The following is a 23,923-nucleotide window of genomic DNA, read 5'->3' as shown; positions in this document are numbered from 1 at the left end:
GTTCCAAAAATCCCTCCTTGCATATAACTCATGTCAGAAATGTACTGCAAAAATTACGGGATACTAAATTTGTGAAATTACAAAAATGTGTATTTCATCTGACTCAATGGACTACCTGCAATGGACTACCTGCAATACGGAATATCTAAAGAAGATATACAGATGGATCCAGCAAATGTGCAGACTGTTCTATCATAGAGCATATACATGCACACACACACATACATACACACACAATACAAAAGAGGTGCAGTGCTTACTAGACTTTGCTTCTATAGAAAATCTCTAATTTTGCTGGACTTGTAAAACCACTATAGCAGCTACTGAGAAAGGGTCAGCAATTCTCCTGGTCAACCTAAGAGCAAGCTGCAATTCAAGAGAAAGAACTGTCAATCACTGCACCCCCCCCCTCCCAGTAACAATACTGCAGCCAAGCAACTTTGAGTCCCATTATAATGCAGATCAACTCTAAAGGCTGGGAGCAGGAAGGGAACAGTGATTTCTTTGATCCAATTAAGCACAACAGCTGCAGGGTACCTATGCCACCGTGAAAGATTAAATGATATCTTGCTGGGGTTCCTTGAGTTCATGCATCCAGGCATGAATTCAAGGAAGCCAAACAAGACATGTTTCATCTTTCACAGTGGTGGGAGGGTAGCTGTTGCACAATGGACATTTAAATGTGCCTCGTCCTCTAGGGGGAAAAGCAGTAGTATAACTGTGCCCAAGACAGCAGGTTATGTAGGAACGTTCAGAACCCAACGAAGAGCCCTCAGAGAATTTGGGTGGTCCTGCATCGACAGATAAGATTATGTGTCCTCTTATCAAGTTTGTTGGGAGAGCAAAACCAATCACTGCTAGAGCAGTTGGATTGTTGCAATCAATAAACATGCCCTCCCCCAAAACCTTGGGACATTTTTTTCACTAAATTTCATCAACAATCATTGTCCAATGTGGGGTATACTACCAAACTGGTAGTAATGGATTTATTTACCAAATTGACTAATTTAATTCCTTGCAAGAGATTCCTAATGGCTCAAATTCTTTCAGAATATATTTTTACATATAGAGCATTAGTCAATCATGTGATAAGTCAGAGGAAGTAAATTCACTTCCAAATTTTGGAAGGCCCCCTAGCAATGATTACATATTGAAAGTCATGTCATTCATCCTACATCTGATTTCCAACAGAGAAGCTGAGGTTAAACAGCTATTGCAATACTATTTAAAATGCTGCATTTCTTATCAGCAAGACAACTGGACTGATCTCATATCTCTTGCTGAGTTTGCTTGGAACAATGCTGCAGACTCTCCTCTATTGGTATGTCTACATTTGAAACAATGTATGGCATTCACCCACAGGTCTTACCAACAAACAGACAAGAAAGTGCCCTATCTCATAACACATATTTCCTGCAGCCAAAAACTTCTTAAGAAAGCAACTCAAACTGTAAAAAAAATTCATACAAAAAAGCAGCAAATACACAAGAAGTGGCTAGAATTCAAGTAATGCAGCTTTCTACAAAATTATTAAATTCCATGAGACTTTCAAAGAAATTGGACTCAAAAGAGTTGCTGGTCCTTTTCCAGTAACTAATCAAATCAATCCAGTACATTTCACTTGCAGTTGCCATCAATGAAAGTTTTCCCTGAATTCCATTATCGTTTATGAAAGAGTCCCCCCACTGAACTCTACAGAGACAACACTTCTGTCTCCCATTCTAATAGATGGGGAGAGTATGAGGTGGAAGTAGTAACAGACTACAGCACCATTGCACTCATTTCACATGCTAGCAAAGTTATGCTCAAAACCCTACAAGCTAGGCTCCAGCAGTATGTAGACTGAGAACTACCAGAAGTAGAGGCAGGATTTCGAAGAGGCAGAGGAACTAGAGATCAAATTGCCAATATATGTTGGATCATGGAGAAAACTAGGGAGTTCCAGAAAATATCTACTTCTGCTTCATTGACTAGGCTTTAGCATTAAACAACAAATTGTGGCAAATTCTTAAAAAGATGGAAGTACCAGACCATCTTATTTGTCTCTTGAGAAACCTATATGACGGTCAAGAAGCAACAGTGAGAACTGGACATGGAACCACTGATTGGTTCAAAATTGAGAAAGAAGTTCGGCAAGACTGAATACTGTCGTCCTGCCTATTTAACTTACATGCAGAGCACATCATGAGAAAGGTGGGGCTAGATGAATCACAAATTGGAATTAAGATTGCCAGGAGAAATATCAACAACCTCAGATATGCAGATGATACCACTCTAATGGCAGAAAGTGAAGAGCCTCTTGACGTGGGTAAAGAAGGAGAGGGCAAAAGTTGGCTTGAAACTCAACATTAAGAAAACTAAGATCATGGCATCCAGCCCTCTCAATTTCTGGCAAATAGATGGGGAAGAAATGGAGGTAGTGACAGATTTTATTTTCCTGGGCTCCAAGATCACTGCAGGTGGGGACTGCAACCAAGAAATTAAAAGACGCATGCTCCTGAGGAGGAAAGCTATGGCAAATCTAGACAGCATTCTAAAAAGAAGAGACATCACCCTGCCAACAGAGAGAGCCTGGTGGCGCAGCAGACTAATAGCCTGTTATTATCATTCAGCTGCCTGCAATTACTGCTAGTTCGAATCTCCCCAGGCTCAAGGTTGACTCAGCCTTCCATCCTTTCTAAGATAGATAAATTAAGGACCCAGTTTGTGGGGGCAATAAGCTGACTTTGTATAAATATACAAAAGTATGAAGGCTATTGCTTAACGCACTGTAAGCCGTCCTGAGCCTCTGGAGAAAGGCGGCATTTAAAAAAAGTGTGTATAGTTAAGGCTATGGTTTTCCCAGTTGCAATGTATGGCTGTGAAAGTTGGACCATAAGAAAGGCTGAGCGCCAAAGAATTGAACTTTGAACCATGATGCTAGAGAAGACTCCTGTGAGTTCCTTGGACTGCAAGGCGATCAAACCGGTCAGTTCTAGTAGAGATCAACCTTGACTCCTCTTTAGAAGGCCAGATCCTGAAGATGAAATTCAAATACTTTGTCCACTTAATGAAAAGGAAGAACTCACTGGAGAAGAACCTAATGTTGGGAAAGATTGAGGTGAGGGCAAAAGAAGAAGGGGACGACAGAGAATGAGGTGGCTGGATGGAGTCACTGAAGCAGTAGGCATGAGCTTAAATGGACTCCAGGGGATTGTAGAGGACATGAAGGCCTGGAGGAACTTTGTCCATGGGGTCACGATGGGTCGGACGCAACTAATAACAACGACAACGAAGAAGAAGTATTAGACTCTGGATGCAGAGGAAACTGGCTGAGTACTAAATTCATTGGAAAGACTACCCAGACTCAGAAAGAACATGAGAGGTAGCAATAAAACACCAATATTGATATATTGTTTTCACAATCAATACACCAATAAATCCCAACCTAAGAAGCTCATGGCCTTGCAGGAGCCAGCCGCTAACCATGATGAGTTGGACAAACTCTGGGGAGATCTGTGAGATGGAGGAAGCTTCAAGTATATCTAGGACTAAGCAGAGGAAAATAATTCAGTTCCTTCCTTGTCAGGCATACAAGACATGGGGGAGAGGGGTTTCCACCAGATTCCCAAGGGAAGGGTGACTGCCACCTTAACTGGAGATGATTTATGGGACGCCTCGTGTGCATGCGCTAAGTTGCCAGGAGAAGAGGAAATGGAGCCTCTAAGAAGAGTTTAAGTATAGTCAAACTGTGTGGAGGCAAAACTAAAATTAAATAAGTATACTAATGTAAGAGTATTTACATGTTATCACCTAACTTATTTTTATAGATATAAATTAATTTCTATGAAACTGTACAAAACAGAGTCTGCCCATCAAATTAATCCAATGATTGGCATTATATAAAATAGCAAACATTTTAAAACAATATGCCATGATATCAGAAACAATGGGAGAGAGACAAAGAGAGAACACAATATATTTGTGAAATTAGCAAGGATAAGCTTTACATAACCAAAAGAATTAGCTGCAAAAATATCATTCCAAATCCTCAATGCTAATTCTCTTTAAAGTCTAAATATGATATCACAATAAGGATTCTATTTAACCAACTATTTGAGTGTATGTTATATCCAAATCCATCTCTTTTGTGTGTCACATCTGCATAATTATATAATTGTGTTCAATAACAATATCTGCAACAAACTCTTGATTAAACAGACATAAATATGAACAAAACATATGTTTATGATATACAAAGTTCTCTAAATCAAGGTCTGCGATACCAAGGATTTAGTGCACTTCACTTTCAGTTACTCTTTCAAACATGAATGGGAGTATTAAAGTTGCTGTCAAAAAGAGCATTATAAAAACACAAATATATTTTAACCAAAGAATCAGTTTGAAAATAGAGTCAGGGTATAACCAAACCATGACATTACAATAAACTACACTTGTGGTTTAATATTCAAGTAATTTAGTTTTCAATTATGTCATTCTTACTGCAACATAACAAATTTTTCATAAATCAAATATAAATATTTTAAGGAATAGTATAGGTAGTCCTTGATTTACAACCATAGTTGGAAGCAGAATTTCCATTGCTAAGTAAGACGGTTGTTAAGTGAGTTATTTTTAAAAAACTGTGCTGCACTCCTTATTTCTTTATATGTAATTTGCACAAAGGTTAAAATGCCAACAAACTCAACTGTGCTGTGTTTGTTAGAGCTGCTGAGGATATACACTTAATGGAATTATTTAGTTTGAAGGGCAGCAGAAATTTAGCCTGGTGTTCATGCTCAGCAAAATTATGTATTCTTTGTACAATAATTTCTAAATAATTTGGGTGATCCTCCATATTAGGATAATTATTTTCCAGACATGTCCTTAAAGGGAAATGTGTACCTTTTATTTAAGCTGCAGAGGTCAATAGATTCATCAAGTCTACTGTTAAATGCAATGCATAATCTTCATAACACAAGAATGGAAATCTAACACAATTTCCTTAAAAAGATTTATGAAGCAATGTTCTCATTAAAACAGTAACCATGAACCAAGAAGTCAAATAATGAAATACAGTGCATATTAGAAACTAATAAAGGTAAAGGTTCCCCTTGCACATATGTGCTAGTCGACTCTAGGGGGCGGTGCTCATCTCCGTTTCAAAGCCTAAGAGTCATGGCCGGCATGACTAAATGCCAAAGGCACACGGAATGCTGTTACCTTCCCACCAAAGGTGGTCCCTATTTTTCTATTTGCATTTTTTATGTGCTTTCAAACTGCTAGGTTGGCAGCTAATATACCACCTAAATACTTATCATGATTGCCAAGCTGAAGATATTGCATATGTAAATAGTACAGTTATCCCAAGTGAAGATCTCTCAAAACTCGTAGAAAAGCATTTTATCTATAGCGCAAACTTCCAAAATTCATATTCCACTCTGAGTAGACTCCAACAATATGCTTCTGTCAGTGGGGCAGTTTCTACTAAAGGAAGAGGAAAAGAACAACCCCACCTACACTCAAAACTTTCCACTGAGGATGTATCTTTAGAGTATCTAAGAAGAGAATTGCCAAGAGGAAAAATCCTCTTCCAACAATTTTGTTTAATCTACAGTTTGCAATTTTGTTTAATCTACAGTTGTGAAAACAAGTAGCCTGTATAAGATTTTTTTTCTTTTGACATGTGGATGCATCAATGCTTATTCAAACAGCATTAAAAGTAAAAGTGATGCAACTGAACTAAAAAAATGACCTTTTTTATTCAATAAAAAATTAACAGATACTGTATGCCATTTGTTTCTGTGGACAAAGTACGGCACCTAGAGTTGCTTGAACAATGAGATGGGCAGCATAAAATTTTAATAAATAAATACTGTTGGAATGAAGATAAAATATCTATGTTATACTATATTTAAAATGTTTTTAAAAATAAATCAATTTACTTTTTTACTTGACTGTAGATCTCAGGTAAGCAAAAATGATACTTAACATCATAAACCAGAATGAAATGCACATAATTTAAGGAATACTATTTATTTATTTATTTATTTATTTATTTATTTATTTATTATTTAATTAATTAATTAATTAATTAATTAAATTTCTATACCGCCCTTCTCCAAAAAGGACTCAGGGCGGTGCACAGCCAAAGTAAAAACAGAGCATACAAAATTTAAAAACAATATTAAAATAATTAAATATTCTGGCCGTAAATTAAAACAACCCAATTTAAAATCAATTTAAAATTAAACTCAAGCCAGCCCAGCTAGTTGAAATAAATAGGTTTTCAGGGCCCGACGAAAAATCCGGAGGTCTGTTATTGTACGTAACTCTGGGGGAAGGTTGTTCCAGAGGGTGGGCGCCGTCACAGAGAAGGCTCTCCCCCTGGGGGTCGCCAGCCGACATTGTCTGGCGGACGGCACCCTGAGGAGGCCCACTCTGTGCGAGCGTACTGGCCGGTGGGAGGCTATTGGTGGCAGAAGGCGGTCTCGTAAGTGAAAGTATCTGAAAGTACACCTGCTTAAATATTAGTTATTAGAGGAGAGCCCAAAAGTTGAGTTCTAGTGATACTTAAGGATAAAAGGGGTTCTCTAACGATAGAATGCATTGAGTGCTCGTGCCCTTATGCCATAGGTGTGGCACATATCAGTAGATAAAGTGTGCAAGAAGATATTTTCATTCTATTTTAAAATCAAACCATAATATGCAATGAAAGGCACTCTCCAACATCTCCACTGACAAGGCGAAAAGGACAAAGGTTCAAAAATATGCAAGAGGCTATTAAAACCACAGAACTGCAGCAGAGCTGAAAAACAGAAGTTACTAAATAGTACAGAAAGATGGAACTGATAACTGAGAAATAATACCAAAGATCAGCCAGCTAAAAACAGAAATATTCTTAGAGAAAATAGCACTTTTATAGACATCCTAAAAATAGCTGCAAAAAAAATCAGTACCTTAATTTGATTTCAAAACTGTTTCCACCTTTTCTAAAATTGATACATTATTAAAACTTTCTAATACTTAGAACTTCCACCCTCCTGAAGAAAAGCATTGACTCTGTACAGCCAACTAAACAGCCCTAAATTTAACACAGAATAAGTTATTTAATAAAACAAAACCTTAACATCTACAGCATGGGGACAATTCAAAAAAACATCAGCAAATGCTGTCAATATGATCCCTCAAATGTGCTATAGCAGTAATTCTCACATCTACAGTATTATTATTGAAATAAATTCAATACACCTATGATTAAATTTTAATGTTTCTGAAAAACTTTGCCTTCTAATTCAGATCAGACAAATCACAACAACTTTACAAATTCAGTTGGGCTTATTTGGAATAAATTTCAGTGAATTTAGTAATATATTGGTATAAATAAAAGTCTACAAGAAATGTAACCTAAGATGATCACATTATGACATACACAAGTTACCATCTCTATGTTCTTGCAATAGTTTAGAAATCATGAAAGCTGACCCAAAATAACACCACAGCTGAAAGATAATACCAACCAGATGTCCATAAGATTAGAGCCATTATTCAGAATACCCATTATATGAAAATACAAAACATGAAAACATTTGAGCAAGAATTAAGCAACTATAAAGTAAGTCTGAAAATTATAGTGATTTCATATTGTAATACATTTATGAGGCTGAGCAATTTTCAAAATTACAAATTTAAGTAAAAATATATTCCTTACAGAGAAAGTATAAAGCATATGTCTTTGCTTTTTGCAATATCTGAGAATATCCCTTAAGACGGAGAAAGGAAATGGCATTAAATATGCTGTCAGAATGTGAATAACAATTCAGTAACAGCTGGGGGGGGGTGGGATTATTCATACTGGCCCATGGTTGACCCACAGTTCTTCCATGGAAAACTTGAACTTAAGCCATTTTACAAAGCCTTAATGTCATTTTATAGTTATGTTTTTCACAAAACATGAAAGATTCGTATACATAAAAAAGGGATACATGTATTTAAAAAAATAAATACAGGTAGTCCTCAAGTTACAACCATTCATTTAGTGACTGTTCAAAGTTACAATGGCACTGAAAAAACTGACATTTTTTCACACTTTTGACCATTACGGTATCCCCATGGTCACATGATCAAAATTTGGACATTTGGCAACTGGCATGTATTTATGATGGCTGCAGTGTCCCAGGGTCATGTGATCACCTTTTGTGGCTTTCTGACAAAAGTAAAATCAATGGGGAACCAGATTCACTTGACAACCATGTTACTAACTTAACTGCAATTATTCACTTTACAACTGTGACAACAAAGGTTGTAAACTGAGGCAAACTCATTTTACCACTGCCTTGCTTAGCAGTGGCAATTTTGGGCTCTAATGCGGTCATAAGTGGAGCACTAGCTGTACCCTGTTACTCACACAAAACATTTATTATAGCGCAACAGAAGGGTCTCATCTGTAGAGCACATGTTCATGGACCAAGTGAAGTGAACCAGAGCAGTTCCCAAGAAGTGAAGGGAGATGAGCACAATTCTATAGACTGCACTCCCCAAATCTGACATTCTCTAAATATGACTGACTTCAACTCCCAATGATTCAGTCAGATCTGCACCATTATGGCAAGGAAGATCAGGAGAGTTCTAAGCCACCTCCCGAGCACCAAATTTGAGGTGTCTGTCTAGACCCATTCAATCAATTTAATATAAACAGGCTAATGATTGAGAGCTTAAGAGTTCTACCCACACAAGTTAATCTGAGGGCAAAAGCCAATTAACTCCGGAAATTTCTTCAAGCCAAAAGTCCAGGTAATCCTCAAATTACAACAGTTCATTTAGTGACCGTTCAAAATTACATAATCACTGAAAAAAGTGACCTACGACCATTTTTCACACTTACACCCATTATGTCACCCCCATGGTAACATGATTTACATCTGGACGCCTGACAACCGACTCACATTTATGACCGTTGCAGTGTCCCAGGGTCATGCGCCCAACTCTTGAGACCTTCTGACAAGCAAAGTCAATCGGGAAGCCAGATTCACTTAACAACCGTGTTATTAATGTAACAACCGCAGTGATTCACTTAAGAAACGTGGCACCAAAAGTCGCAAAATGGGGACAAAACTCACTTAACCAATTTCTCACTTGGCAACATAAAACTTTCAGGCTCAATTGTGGTCGTAAGTGGAGGACTACTCGTATTGCTTTCAGTTACCAAGTTGCTAGTTTCCCATATCCTGCCAACCGCTGTCATCACTTCAGAACAAATGTTTTGCTCCGTGTTATCTACCCAAAAAAAAAATGACCGGGCAAAGGATGAGGGCAAACTAGAAATGGCAAATTGGGAGTTGAGAAGGTTAAGCAGGGCACAGACCGCCGTATGCAAGGGGGCGGGCTACGCCTGAGGTGCCAAGAGACCGCTCAATATAACACGCCATCCTTCAGATACAGAACAACTCCCCACAGTCCCAGTCGGGCCATCCCACTCCAGTCCAATCACCTCGTGGGGGCCAACAGCCATTCGGAGCCCCCCCTCCCCCTCAAGGCCCAGACCCACCGGTAAGCAGCGCACGAGCGAAGGGGCGGGGCAAGGGGGGAGGCCGGAGAAAGGAGGGAGGGCCAATTGGAAGCATAGCGGTAAGAGACAGTGGGGGAACAGAAGCCCCGGATCTTGGACGTTCGAGCCGAGGCTCATTGCCTCGAGTCAGCGAGGGGGGAGGGGTCTAGAGGGGGAATAGAAGCCACGATCGCAGTCCCCAATCCGTCAACTGGCACCCCGATACAACTCGCGTTCCTAGGCCGCGAATCTAGCCCCCGCCGCCACCGCCCAAAGACGACATATTTACCTGTGTTGGCCAGGGACTCGCGCTCCCTCGCTCGGCCAGTTGACTGTTGCACTGGGGCTTTATTTTTTTTTTTCTCCCTTCCTCCCCCTCGCTTACGTCTCTCTCTTCTGGCTCCGCAACCCTCCCAGGCCAGGGGAGGGGAGGAAGGCTGCCGTGCGGAAGTGAAAGGGCACGAGGGAGGGCTGGAAGGGGGCGGAGACAGAGCGGGTGGCTGTTACTGCTTGGCTGGCTCCAGGAACCACGTCCGGGTTTCTTCTTGCCTCTCTCGCTCGCCCTCTTCTCCGCCCATTTTTTTTTTCCTCCCCTCCCCGGAGCGAGAAAGTGGTCCCTCCCGTTTGTCGCACGCGCTGCTTGCTTGGCCCTTTGGGCGCGTGCTCACACTTGTCTTCTAAGCTCACTTTGCGGGGGCGGGTCGAGAGCGGGGTGGGGGGTGGGGAGAGCAATGAGGCAGGCGAGGCTAAGCGACCCGCGAAGGCCGCTTTCACGTGACGGGGCTGTTTACTCTGCGCGTGGTTCGCTATGCCGCGGCGCGTGTGCGCGCATGCGTATCCTCTTCAAGCGTTTTGTTTCTCTCCTGGAAACCGTTTGTGGTGAGCGGGTCACGCTTTCCGTCAGCGTCCTGGGCAGATGTGCTCAGTTCCAGTTTGGAAGCCTTTTCTGTAGAAAATCCGTTTGTGTGGAAGTACAGTTTAAGCTGAAAAACTAAAAATGTTTCCACACATAAACCATATGTGGGTTGTCCTCCAAGAAAGCATAAACTAGTGTTTCCGAAACTTTATTGTCAGGACCATTAAATATTACGGAGAACCCCAAAGAGATTTTGTTTGTATGGGTTATATTCATCAATATTTATTTTTATCCTATTAAAACTTAAAAGCTGCATTTGTAGAACGTTGTATTTATTGAATTAGGTAATAACATGAACCCGTAAAATATATTTTTTCATGAAAAAAAAACCTTTTAAAAAATGATAGAAGTTTGACGTTTAAAAATGCATCTCCAGCATCTGGCAAATAATGTTGATTTCACAGATCCCCAAGAAGAGCATGGAAGATCCCTTCCAAGAACTCAATGGACCAAACTTTTAAGAAACAGACGTACACAGACAAAAAAGAGAGATTGATTTCAAGGTGACTAAACAGGTGCATTTGAATACAGAGAATGCTAAATAAATTATAAAAAGTCATCACCATATTCCAAACTTAGGCACTGCAACAGAAATGGCTGGCTCAGGAATTTTGAGAGTTCAAGTCCACAGCTTGTAAGGAGACCATAGTTGCCCACCGTGGTCTTAAAGAATCTCCTGCTGTTTGAGCTAGACTCCCTACTTTCTATTCCCTGCCACAGGCCTACTTGTTCACTTGAGCAGTTGTTGCTAAGGCACTGTATAAACAATAATTGTCCTCAAGCCAAGCCTGGTGATTACATAGACAAAACCAATTTTCTTGGTAACAGTAGTTCATTGCCATTACCGTTGGGCTTCCCACTCCAACTTGCAGACATGGGATCCTCTGGTGCAGGGGTCACCAACCTTTCGGACCTCAGGGACCACTAAATTCATAATTTTAAATCCCACGGACCACTAATACGATCCGCCTAATGACTAGCTGGGTAGGCATGGCTAGGTGGGCATGGATGGGCATGGCTAACTCGATGTCACTCATGTCAAGGGGCGCCTCACCGACCTTTATGTGCCCCTCCCCTTCCAGACACTCTTTAGGGCCCGAACAGGAAGCAGTTGTCAGAGCTAAGCAGCCACCACGAGAAAGACTTGGCAAAACAGCTGGCTCAATTCAAATTGGATCTGACCAAGAAGGTTCAGCAGAAGCACCTCACTGAGAACTACGAGCATAGGCTTTCCAAGCAGAGAGAAGACCTGTGGGAGTGCAAGGCCAGGTACCAGCACCTAGAGGCTCAGTGGGCTGAGATGGTCAGCCAGTTCCAGGCCATGATGCAGTCCCACTGGAACAAGGCTCTCTGGTTCTTCACCACAGTGGCACTTCCCTCCAGCCTTCACCCAAAGCCTCGCACCAGGAGGCTGAAGCAGACCCCAAGTCGGAATTTCTGTCCCCCTCTGACCCACACAAAAAGACCCTGAAGGGGGAGACTCTCTGCAGCAACACAAGCCTCCATTGCACATATCTATCCCAGGGGCTGTAGTTTGAGGACCCCTGATTTAGTGCAATATAAAAAATGCAAGTATTTTTTCTGCGGACCACCAAAATTTTCTCGTGGACCACACCAGTTGTGACTGCTGCTCTGGTGGTCTGTTATTCAAATGCTAATCTGGCCTGCCTTAATTTGGTTCCAAAACTCAAATAGGATCATCCAGGTGCTTTAAAAAAAAGCCTGTTTGCTATTTAAACCCTTTTACAATTTACCAGTATAAAATGCTGGTCAGTAACTAAAGAAAAAAAAATCAGTTTGGTAAACCTCTCTAGAAATATACAATACTGAACATGATAAATGCAGTTTTGGTAAACTTTGTAAGTATGAGATTGTACATGATTAGAAGTAACTTTTTATTATGCAAACTTTAAAATCCCTAAGACGGAGTTAGAATATGTATTCTTTTCAATGAGTAGAAAGAGATATTTTTAAAATAATGGATCATACCATTATGGGCTACATAGAGTTTATTCAGTTGGAACAATCCCCAGAAACAAGTTATTCTGGCTGTTGCAACAAAGAGCAAAATCTAGTGGCTCCTTAAAAATTGAATATCAGCAAGATTAATAAAGCACTATAGTCATGGTTTCTCTCGAATGCTGATTTTTGATGTAATGGTAATTTAAAGGGAATAGGATGTACAAGCATGAAATCTTGTGATATCCATTAAGCCAATGTTTCCCAAACTGGGAACCTTTAAAATGTGTGGAAGTCAACTCCCAGAATTCCCTCCCCCTCCCCCAGCATGGCCATTGCTAAGATTTCTAATAGTTAAAGTCTGCACATCCTAAAAGTTGCCCAAGTTGAGAAACATGGCTTTGGATTGCTGCAAAAATCAAACTGTACGTAATATTAAATAAATAAATCCACAAAAAAAATATAAACTGAATCCTGCTATTTAAGAAATATATACATTAAACACAAGTGAGTCAACTCTCCAAGAGGTATTAATTGCATTCTTCTTCTTGTGCCATATCTGTCATCAGATGTTGGCGATCATGTTGGCAATCCTATTTTTGTCAACAGCCGCATGAAAAAGTGCTGCTGAGTTTTGTCCAAACTAGTCTCTTAGGTTTTGAAGTCATGATGTTCTTCTTCTGCCTGCACCTCGTTTGCCTCGTTTGCCTTTCCCTGGAGGATTAAGTGAAAGATGCTGTATTTTTCTGGGTGTCGCATTACATGTCCAAAATATTCTAACTTTCGCTTTTGATGATTTCCCTTTGCTTTCCCAGGTGGCTTATCACCTCCTCATTTGTGATTTTGTTAACCCAGGTTATACGTTAACAGCCATCTGTAAATCCACATTTCAAATGCTTCTAGTTTCTTCAAGTGGTTTTCTGTCACAGAACAACTCTCTGCTCCATAGAGTAGGATAGACAAGCCTGATTTTCAGTCTTAGTAATTGCATAGATGACAAAATTGGCCTCCCTGCTTACTATATTTCCAATGCCAGAAATTTTTTCTGTCATGCAACCATATGTTCATACTAACAAGTTCAGGAATTAAGATTATACCATGCAATGTTTTATACAATTAAATCTAGGATGAGGAGGAGAAAAAGGAACTTAGTATATTACTTCATGTCCACTAATAAGTAAATCTACAGTAGGTATTTTCAGCAAAACCCATTCCCAAAATTACCTAAATCAGCATCTGTCTGTGTGTAACTGCAATCTCTCTTGATGGTTTTCAGACAAAAATAGAAAAAAATGTATAATAGCATTTGTTCATTTTCTTTCAATATTAATTGTTTCTGAAAATTGAAGTTTTATACAAATAGTTTGTAACCTGAGATGTCATTCAAAGCTGGAATCATTTTAATTTAAAAATACATTTAACAATTAGAGACTTATATTCTGCTGAATATATCTACAATACTTAATAACATTTATTTGCCAAAAGAAAAAAAATGGGGTTGGGGAGTAGTTGGATTTCAGAAAGGACCTCAGCTATGTAGATATTCAAATCTCAATGACATAAAATGCCTTAAATTACTCTGCTTTTTTTATACTTTTCAACTATAACTGAATTCATTGTAAAATTTATCCACAAGGGCGTAAGCAAGGATAATGACACTAAGAAACATTTCTGGCAACTTAAAAGTGAAAAAATAGTAGTTATAGCATAATTTTAAGGGATTACAGTCGGCTCTGTCAGATGTATACAAGTAGTCCTTGATTTACAACAATTAAGCCCAAAATTTCCATTGCTAAGCATGACAGTTAATTGAATTTTGTCCCATTGTACAAACTCTTTTTGCCATGGTTGTTAAGTGAATAACTGCAATTGTTAAGTTAGTAACGTAGTTGTTAAATGAATCTGGCTTCCTCACTGACTTTGCTTATCAGAATGTCGTAAAAGGTGACCACATGACCCTGGGACACTGCAACTGTAATCAGTACAGTACAAGTCAGTAGCTAAGTGTCTGAATTTTGATTACGTAACCATGGGGATGCTGCAATGATTGTAACTGTGAAAAGCAGTCAAATCACTTTTTTCAGTACTACTGTAACTTCAAATGGTCACTAAACAAATGGCTGTACTGAAAAACAGGAGATGACCAGAAACAATAGTTTTAATCCCATGAGTTTCCCTTTCAGTAAAAGATAGGATGATAGGTAAGCTGAGTAAGGAGCCGAGTATCTCTTTAATGCGTTCAGAAATGTAGGAAAATATTTATATGTACAAAATATTTGTATATGTATATACTAATTAATATCAACAAAAATGTATGGCCATGTTAAGAAATACTAGGTTGTTGACTTTAGAAGGACATGACTTGTTGTTGGGCTGGCATGCTTTCTTATGGTACCAGGGCACAAAAACACAGGGGTATTTTAGAAGACATGTTGTTCGAGAGTCTTTGCTATTAAATTGGGAGATTAAAAGACAACATTATTTAAAAATTCCAGTCTGGTTATCTACTATTGAAGCATTCTCATATTCAGTAACATTTAGAAAGGAACAAATTGTTAGATAAAGTGAATTACTGAATGAAAAGGGTGAACTTAAATTGAAGCAAGAACTAGAAGAACAGGATATAAAAATGGACTGGTTTTCGTATATGCAAATACATTCTAGATATGATAAAGATTCTAAGACAGAAGGTTTTTATAGTAATCTTACTAACAGATAAAATTTTAACAGGTTCTGATGACTATGTAATTAAAAAATTGTATGGTTACTTATTAAAGGTAAAATTGGAAGAAGAACAAGTTAAAGAAACAATGATTGCATGGGGGAAAAATTTTGGTTATGGAATTGGTCTAGAGAAATAGCAAAAATTGTGGATGCAAAATTATAAAATGACAACAGCATATAAGGAGAATTTGTATAAGATGTTTTACAGGTGGCATCTACCCCCGACAAGAATAGCGAGAATGTTCAAGAACAAATCTGATAAGTGTTGGAAATGTCATCAGATACCGGGGTCATATTACCATGTGTGGTGGACATGTGTAGAAGCAAAAAGATACTGGATTAAAATCCACACATGGTTGGAAAAAATGACAAAAAAAACATATAGACTTTAAGCCAGAGATTTTTTTATTAGGGACTGTGCCAGAAATATACAATAGAGAATTGAGATATTTGATTGTGAATGTTTTAACAGCTGCTAGAATTGTGTTTGCTAAAAACTGGAAAAATGAGAAAATACCAACGCAAGATGAAATTATTAAGAAAATCATGGAATGTGCTGAAATGAGTAAATTGACTTTTGAAATTAGAGATCAAGAAGATAAACAATACTACAAGAAATGGGATTTATTTTATCAATGGCTAGATAATAAAACATGGAAATGAAATATGAAATATGAAATGAATGTTATAAATATATTTGAAAATATTTTTTTTGAAGCAACAAAGTTTAGTTAAATAAATGATAAATGAGGATGTTGATTTGTTTGACAATATGAGAAATTAGATAATTAGTAAATTTTGAATATGGGGATGAACCACAAAAGATTTGTAACCGACTGACACACTGTTTGCATTTGTAATGGATGATGGATTTGTTTTATGTTTTGTTTAAAAAATAATTTAAAAAAAAACATATGGCCATTCTAAGATCAGTTATGGAATACTAGGCATGATTTTGGGCAATTTCCACAATATGGACAGGTCAAGAGTTTAGAGAAAGGCAGTAAAGATAGAGGAATGAAGATATGACAAAGTGAAAACAGAAGTTTAGAAATGTCTGCAAAATTATTAAAAAGGAAAAAAAACTGAAATATCACATTGGCATAAGGTATTCAGACCCTTTGCAACAACACTTGAAATTTAACTCAGGTGCCTCCCTTTTCTCTTGATCGTTGCTGACATGTTCCTACACCAGTTTGCCCTGATTTGGGCAAACCGGTAGTGGCAGCGGGAGGCTCCGCCCGGACATCCTCAAATACGCTCTGCCCATGTGCGAGTGAACCAGTAGCAAAGGTAAGTGAAACCCACCACTGTTCTACACGTTGATTGGAATCAACCTGTTGTAAATTAAATAGATTAGAAATGATTTGGAAAGGCACACACCTCAATAGAAGACCTCTCAGCTGACAATGCATATTGTGGCAAAGCAAAAGCCATGAGGTCAAAGGAATTGCCTTCAGAGATGAGAGACAGGATTATTTCAAGGCACAGATCTGGGGAAGGCTACAATAACATTTCTGCTGCACTGAAGGTTCCAAAGAGTACAGTGCACTCCATAATTCTCAAATGGAAGATGTTTGGCACAACCAGGACTCTTCCAATAGCTGGTCTCCCAGTCAAACCGAGCAAATGGGAGAACCCGATGGTCACTCTGACTGAGTTCCAGAGATCCAGTGTAGAGATGGGACAGAGTCCCAGAAGGACAACCATCTCTACACCCTTCCAATGATCTGGGCTTTATGGCAGAGTAGATGGAAGTTTCTCCTCAGTGCAAAACACATGAAAGACAACTTGGAGTTTGCAAAAAAGCACCTGATGGACTCTCAGACAGAACACGATTCTCTGGTCTGATAAAACCAAGATTGAATTGTTTGGCCTCAATTCTAAACGTTGTCTGGAGGAAACCTGCCCAATATCATCCCAACTGCCCAATATCATCCCAACAGTGAAGTATGGTGGTGGCAGCATCATGCTGTGGGGGTGTTTTTCAGCAGCAGTGTCTGGGAGACTGGTCAGGATTGAGAGAAAGCTGAATAGAGCTAAGTACAGGGATATCCTCAATGAAAACCTGTTCCACATTGCTCAGGGCCTCAGAATGGGTCGAACGTTCACTTTCCAACATGACAATGATCCTAAGCACACAGTGAAGACAACACTGCAACTCTGTGAATATCCTAGAGTGGCCCAGCTGGAGCCCTGACTTGAACATTTTTGGAGGGACCTGAAAATGACTGTTCACCAACAGTTGCCATCCAACCTGACTGAGCTTGAGTGGATTTGCAAGGAAAAAGGGCAGAAAATCCTCCAATCCGGGTGTCCAAAGCATATCATGTCAAAGCCAAAAAAGACTCCAGGCTGCCAAAGGTGCTTCAACAAAGTAGAATGAAGAGTCTGAATACTTACGCCAATGTGATATTTCAGTTTCTTTTCTTTTTAATAAGTTTCCAGTCATTTCTAAACTTGTTTTCACTTTGTGATTACGGAGTACTTGAGAAAAAAATGAATTTCAACAACTGCAGAATTAGGCTACAGCATAACAAAATTGACAAAAGTGAAGGGGATCTGAATACTTTCTGAGTGCACTGTAAATTACAGCTATCTAGATTTTAAACCCACAAAGGTAAGATCTGTACAATAGTGGAACGCTGTCTGTAAAAGCTGTTGAGTTTCTCAATTTCTGGAAACTTTTAAGCAGCTGAAGAATCATCTGTCAGAGGGTTTAATAAGTTTTCCTGTGCGTTGTAGTGTTGATTCTTGTGGTCCTTTTCCATCTTTACAATATTGTGATTCTACATTTCCAAAAGGGGTGAGATTCAGCATCAGTGATGAGGGAAAGTAAACTGCTCTCGGACCAAGGAATAAACTGGTGGATGCCATTGACCGTCAGTTTCAACTTCACAGAAAATTGGGATTCTTTGGGGAAAAAATTGAGAGGTACCAAGGTAATAACACATTCCCCAAATTTGTCCTACTAGTTTATTCTGGAATATTGGGAACAGAATTAATATGGTCCAAAGATAAAACACCATACAAAATGCTAGCCTAAATCACAAACATCATTCAGAAATCTTCCCACAGAGCAAAAGGTGAAAAATAGCCTGAATCTGTAAGTTTTTCTGCCAGCATGATATAATTCGGGCTGCTACCAGTGTAATTGCATTGTATCACCAGAATCATTTTGGGAATCAGAGGTAATAGTTTTCTAATATCTAATTGCCTGTACATCCTGGAGATTCAAAACATGAGTCCATTTGGCATCCATATCAGTGTATTGGAACAGCAATTTTGACTAGAGTATGTCCTTTTCGTAAAAATGTCTACACTGTGGAACTAACATTCTTCAATGACTACACAACACCATGTTTAAGACAATGCTCTTGAAAGCTGCATTTTCACATTAATGACAAAACTATGCTGGTAAAAATGTTTTTGCCAGATTAAGCAACTGCACAGTCCAGAGTCCAAACAATGTGATGCCTGAAACACAGTCCTGAAGATTAGGCAAAACATAGGATGATAGGGAGGTAGATCTTCTAGAAAGAAACTAGCACTGGGAGAATAATAGCAGGTAGCCAGTTCTTTATGTAAGTGGCTACAGCACTATTTTGCTGTCTTGTAGTTTAAGAGGAAAGTAGTTTGTGTACATCTATTTGTGAGAGCATTCTACATATTCAAATGCATTTTAAAAAGTGTTACTCTGTGACAAAGAAAATGTGATTTAAAATTGGAGGCCTTTTTAAGATTAAAAAATGATCCACAATCTTCACTTAACAGCAATAGGAACTGCTGTAGCATAATGCGAACACAGGGTGTCATGCTTTACAATTGCATCACTTAACAATAATTGGAAATCAGAATTTCCATTGCTAAGTGAGGAGTACATATCCTATACTCCAAACTGTCCTGCAGGAATAGCAAGTTAAGAGAGAAATTGTGTGGGTCAATTTCAGCACTGTTAAGCATACTTTTTAAAAAATCCAGTGTATCCTTAATTGTAAATACAGGAGATTTTGCATTACAAAAAGAAATCATGCATATAAAAACATTCACCTTAGGAGAATTAACATCTTTCTTACATTATGTTTTCCATTTGAAGAACTTCAGAGCAAAATTTCAATAGAAGTCTATTTTCCCATTACAACAAAATAAAAAGCTCCCACACAACCCCTCCCTGCAAAAATGAAGGAAATTGCAATGCAGGTTTGACTTTATTTAGATATTTGAGCTCTCGCACTAAATTTTACAAGCTGGTGAACACTGGCAAATTATTTCTCCCACAGTACTATAACCACACATTCCCAAGACAGTATAAATATATGGTTTAACATTAATACACACCACCATTTTATCAATTACATAACAAATTATCAAGTATCCAAATATTAAGTTACGCAGCTCAAAAGGCATACAAAATATTAGAGATCCACCAAATTCATGGTAGAAACTCAAGAAAAAACAAAATCACCTTAAACAAAGCAATAGTTGGTAAACAACTTCCAATAAGTACAGTAAAAGAAATTACAAGATCTTCAGAAATATGATTAAGAATTTTCAGCTACAATAAAGCATTTCTACATTAAAAAAATATTTACTAAAGTAAAGGGCATATTCTATACTTCCTGCACAAGACAAAAGGCAACATTTTACTAGAAATATTAATTAGTCCCCTCCCATTCTTTTATAGGCCTTCTACTAAAGTCGCACATTAAGTGCCAATATATATTTATTTAACTGTAAGGCTTTTTGTCTGGAGTCATTAAAGACTTGTGTGCTTCTGTACAGCGTGACATATTACTTTTCCATTAATAACCAGAGAATGTTTTGTGAAAGAGGGTTTAAGTAATAAAAGTTTAGACACCAAAACTGACTAAGTCAGTAAATTGTGTGCAAATCCTGATAATCATTATAGTGTGACTGTGGGAGACAAACAGTGAATAGGCAGATTACTCTATGAAGCCCTATCCACCAAATCAGAAGACAAGTTAGGAAAAGGGCAAAGGTCCATATAGTTGTAGTTATTAGGGTTATTACACTGTGGTATACAGAAATAGTGTATTGGGCGTTTGGCACCTAATCTCTATACATGTTCTGATATAACTATTGGGACTTCAAGGAAAAAACTGAACTACATGATTAAGGATAGTTTAATGATACATACAGTAAGACATTTTAAAAGGCCATGTACATTTGTTATCTAAACAGATCATCTAAACAAAGTTGCTCCCCTGCCAACATTGTGGCCTACACCTATAGAAGCTTCATGTAATCTAGTTAGACATACATGTAGTTTTCCCATGTAACCTGCCTAATTCTAGTTTTAGTCTTCTATTTCCAAAGCAGCAATCAAGGCAGCTTTGTTTTTACTGAATACAACAGTTGTTACGATGACCATTTGAATCTTTAAAACGGAGGCGCATTTTGGGACGATATTTCTCCAAATAGAGAAGCTGCTTGCTGTTAAAAGCTCCACGTCGCTTCCTAAACAAAAGCACAGAATATATTAGTCACAAAATGTTGTTCAAATAGCAACTTTATCTCTTGATACTTTCTGTTCAAGATAGCAGAATTGTTCTTTTTTATGGCCCACTTTAAGTTCCTTACCCAACTTTTACATCACAGTATTTAGTTTACTACTCCTACACTGCAATAAATTTTAAAATATCTCTATATACTTCACTGCAGCAGACTATTTGAATTATTCTAACATCAGAACAATCCTATACTGGAAGAGAGGCAGCTGTCTCTGTCTGCAACTCATTAAGGCAGCCATGTCTTCTTCAACAGAGTATGTGGCAGAATCCTAACAAATGCTGAAGTTGAACATTCTTCATTCTGAAACATGGCTCCTGAATCAAATCCAAAGGAACCACTCTGAACATTATTTCAGAAAATAATTTGAATTAAGAGATAACTGTTCCAATACTTACTGTCTTATGAACTGCACCGCATCCTCATACTTCATTCCACATTCAATAAGTGCAAGAGCAACCAGCACAGGTGCCCTAGAAATTTTTTTAAAAAAAATATTGAAGTCCGTGTGTCTACCATTAACAAAGGATATCTTGTAAATAAGCATCCCACAATATAGGATTGTCTAACAATATAGGATTGTCTAACAATATCTGGAGGATGGAAAATACATTTTGTTTCAAGAATAAACTTCTGCATCCAGAAACGTTTGACCCATTTTAAGACAGTTTGGCAAAAGCAATATTTAGATTGTCAGAATTGCTTTGGATTTTGCATAAAACAAAATTCAGTTGGGGTAAGTAAAGTTGGTGCAGAATGTTCCCTTCTTCCCTCAATAACGTCCATTACCATAGTATGGAAGCTGCTCTAGGAAGGAGAGAGTAAAAGTATACTAGCATTGTCATTCAGTTCCTCCCTTCATCCACCATTGCCATTATTTTACTCTTCTCCCCCTTCCCAAAACCACTTCTGCCTATACAAACATCTGATGTTATTACGCATAAGCAGGGACCACCCAATTGCTGTTACGGACACAGAATAGTCCATACCTACCTAAAACACTATTTCATACACCATTCCTAAACACTAGTTAGGCCACGTGGGCACTGTAAGACAATCCATACTGGAGAAAGGCTAAGATATTAAACAAAATCTCAGTAATTTAAGGCAATCCAACTCTTATTTTTGTGTATCCCAATGCAATTAAGCTTACATAATACTAATGGATTCAATTAATATATTTAGAAATCCAAGTCAAATTAGTTAATAAAACCTATAAAAGAACATGACTTTTTTTGCCAATTCTAGTTGTACAGAACTATCAAGTCAAACCTTTATGATGGTCATAGATGTACTACAAAAGTATAATTTTTATGATTTCAAGGTTTCAATTTACCTTCCAAGACCAGCAACACAGTGTACAGCAATGCAACAGCCAGGCTCTTCACGAAATTTAACTTTCAGAAGATTTAGCCAATCATCAACAATCTGAAGAGATGGTGGTGCCCCATCATCAAAAGGCCAGTCCTGGAAAGTATGCATTAATTGTTTTAAGTCTCATATTTCTCAAAATCACAGATACAAGCTAATTAAAATTGTTATTTAAATTATATTGGATAATGTTGCTTTTTACATCTACACTTCTGAGAAACTTCTATTATGCCAGTGCTGCTCACTCACAATAATAGATATTTCCATCTCACTTGTTTGGGGGGTTAACTGTCATGCACCCAGTACACAAGTATTAATATTTAAGGCACAATATATAAAGTATTTTAAGAGCAACCCTAAACATCCTTTTAATTTATCATATTCATATGGCCACCCCCATGACTTTAGATGGCATACAAAACAACCATAAAAACATTTTAAAATACAACAACAAAAATAGTATTATAAAAGACCAAGATAGACTGCCAGTTTGATCTAATGGCTAAGGCACCAGGCTAGAAACCAGAAGACTGTGGGTTCTAGTCCTGCCTTAGGCATGAAAGCCAGCTGGATCACTTTGGGCCAGTCACTCACTCTCAGACCATAGCATCAGCTTTGGGCAACAAGCTGGTTGATCAATTCCTGTCTAACGAATGGACCAACATTCGTTGGTTGATTTGGGAAAATAAGTGAGCCCTGCACTTGCAACAAAAATGCTAGGAGGAAAAAAAAAATCCTGTGAGATAAAGAGATTATAAACAATGGAGCCATCTAGTCAAATTACCATTCCCTTATTATTCCCTAGGCCCAGATTCTCAAAAAACCAAGTTTCAATGGATTTCTGAAAGGTCTGGAGATGGGGACTTCAGGAAGGAGGATGTTCTACAAGGCGGATGCTACAGCAGAAAAAGCTATCTCCTGGGTTCCATCATATGGGTTCTGTCTTCCTATCCCACAGACGGGACCCACAATATGACTCTTCTGCCAGACCTTAAGGGATGGGCACAGGTAATTGTACAATACCATACCTGACAGAAACATTGTCTGGCTGAAATTTCTTCATATTTTCATTCCAGGCTTGTATTATTTTCAGGCTGTATGCTATTTTTTAAGACTATATCCTCCCATTCCCAGTAAGATTAGGTATTAATTCAAATATTAAACTGTAATGCTCTGGATTAATGTATGCTGAATAACAAGGACCACAATAAACTTCACAGGCTAGTATCTCAAACTGTTCAAGTAAGCTACTCACCAAAACCTGAATGCCTTCTTTTTCTAATGGAGCAGTGTCATAAGTGGCTTCACATACTCTTACTATTGTAGTTACTCCGTACTTCTTAAGTTCCTAAAAGAAAATCAGAATTATGTCTTTAACTGAATCAACTATGTTAATGTTTATGGTTTTAGTACTATACTTGGTGAGAAGTTAACAGTTTATCATACTTAGAGATTTGTTTTGCAGAGTATCTCAATCTTACCCAATATAATAAATCACAACATAATCCTCCATGCAGCTTGAGCTGCCTTTATGCAGCCTCACCTTGTTGTTTAAATGTATTTAAATGACCCTATGAATTAATCACTGGACAGTCATAAACAAATCTGAACCATCTTTTATCTGACCAAACAGAAAGATAATGAAGCCAACTTAAGGAACTGAAACATACTTTTTAGGAAACCACTATGATTTTAAAAGTTAAAACCACAGAATAAATCAGCATTTTGGATACTACTTACCTCTATGAACTTGTTTAAAGTTGCATTGGTTGGATTATGAGTGATAAGGAATCTCATGTTCTTGTAGGTGATTTCCACAGGAGCTGGGCGGTTCATTCGGGCCATGGTTTAATTTAGTTAAAATGTGCAATGACTGACAGTTTCTTTTTTTAAAAAAA

The 23,923-nt window shown here is 38.1% G+C and overlaps 2 protein-coding genes across 12 annotated transcripts in view; both read right to left on the bottom strand.

Moving 5' to 3' along the window:
* The window catches only part of PHF3 (PHD finger protein 3), a 57,368-nt gene extending 41,056 nt beyond the window's left edge, over positions 1-16,312 (bottom strand). For 5 of the 11 annotated variants that reach the window (XM_087882476.1, XM_087882481.1, XM_087882479.1 and 2 more), the window contains exon 1: positions 9,816-16,300. The gene's annotated coding sequence lies outside the window, so the exon portion shown is untranslated. Of the gene's footprint in view, positions 1-9,815 lie in introns of all 11 variants that reach the window. The other 6 variants (XM_087882473.1, XM_087882475.1, XM_034436680.3 and 3 more) reach the window with 3 other exon arrangements.
* A 3,002-nt stretch (positions 16,313-19,314) lies between these two features.
* Positions 19,315-23,905, bottom strand: PTP4A1 (protein tyrosine phosphatase 4A1). The gene is made up of 5 exons (XM_034436685.3): positions 23,766-23,905; positions 23,281-23,373; positions 21,991-22,121; positions 21,053-21,127; positions 19,315-20,603 (listed from the first exon to the last, which is right to left on the bottom strand). The coding sequence occupies exons 1-5, from the start codon at positions 23,868-23,870 to the stop codon at positions 20,486-20,488; spliced, it is 522 nt and encodes a 173-aa protein (XP_034292576.1). The 5' UTR covers positions 23,871-23,905; the 3' UTR covers positions 19,315-20,485.
* Between the last annotated feature and the right edge of the window lie 18 nt (positions 23,906-23,923).

Source organism: Pantherophis guttatus, chromosome 1, assembly GCF_059756535.1.
Source record: "Pantherophis guttatus breed Tessera chromosome 1, ASM5975653v1, whole genome shotgun sequence".
Classification (NCBI taxonomy): domain Eukaryota; kingdom Metazoa; phylum Chordata; class Lepidosauria; order Squamata; family Colubridae; genus Pantherophis; species Pantherophis guttatus.
Note: the sequence above shows the minus strand (reverse complement) of the source record. Positions and strands in the feature narration are given on the sequence as shown.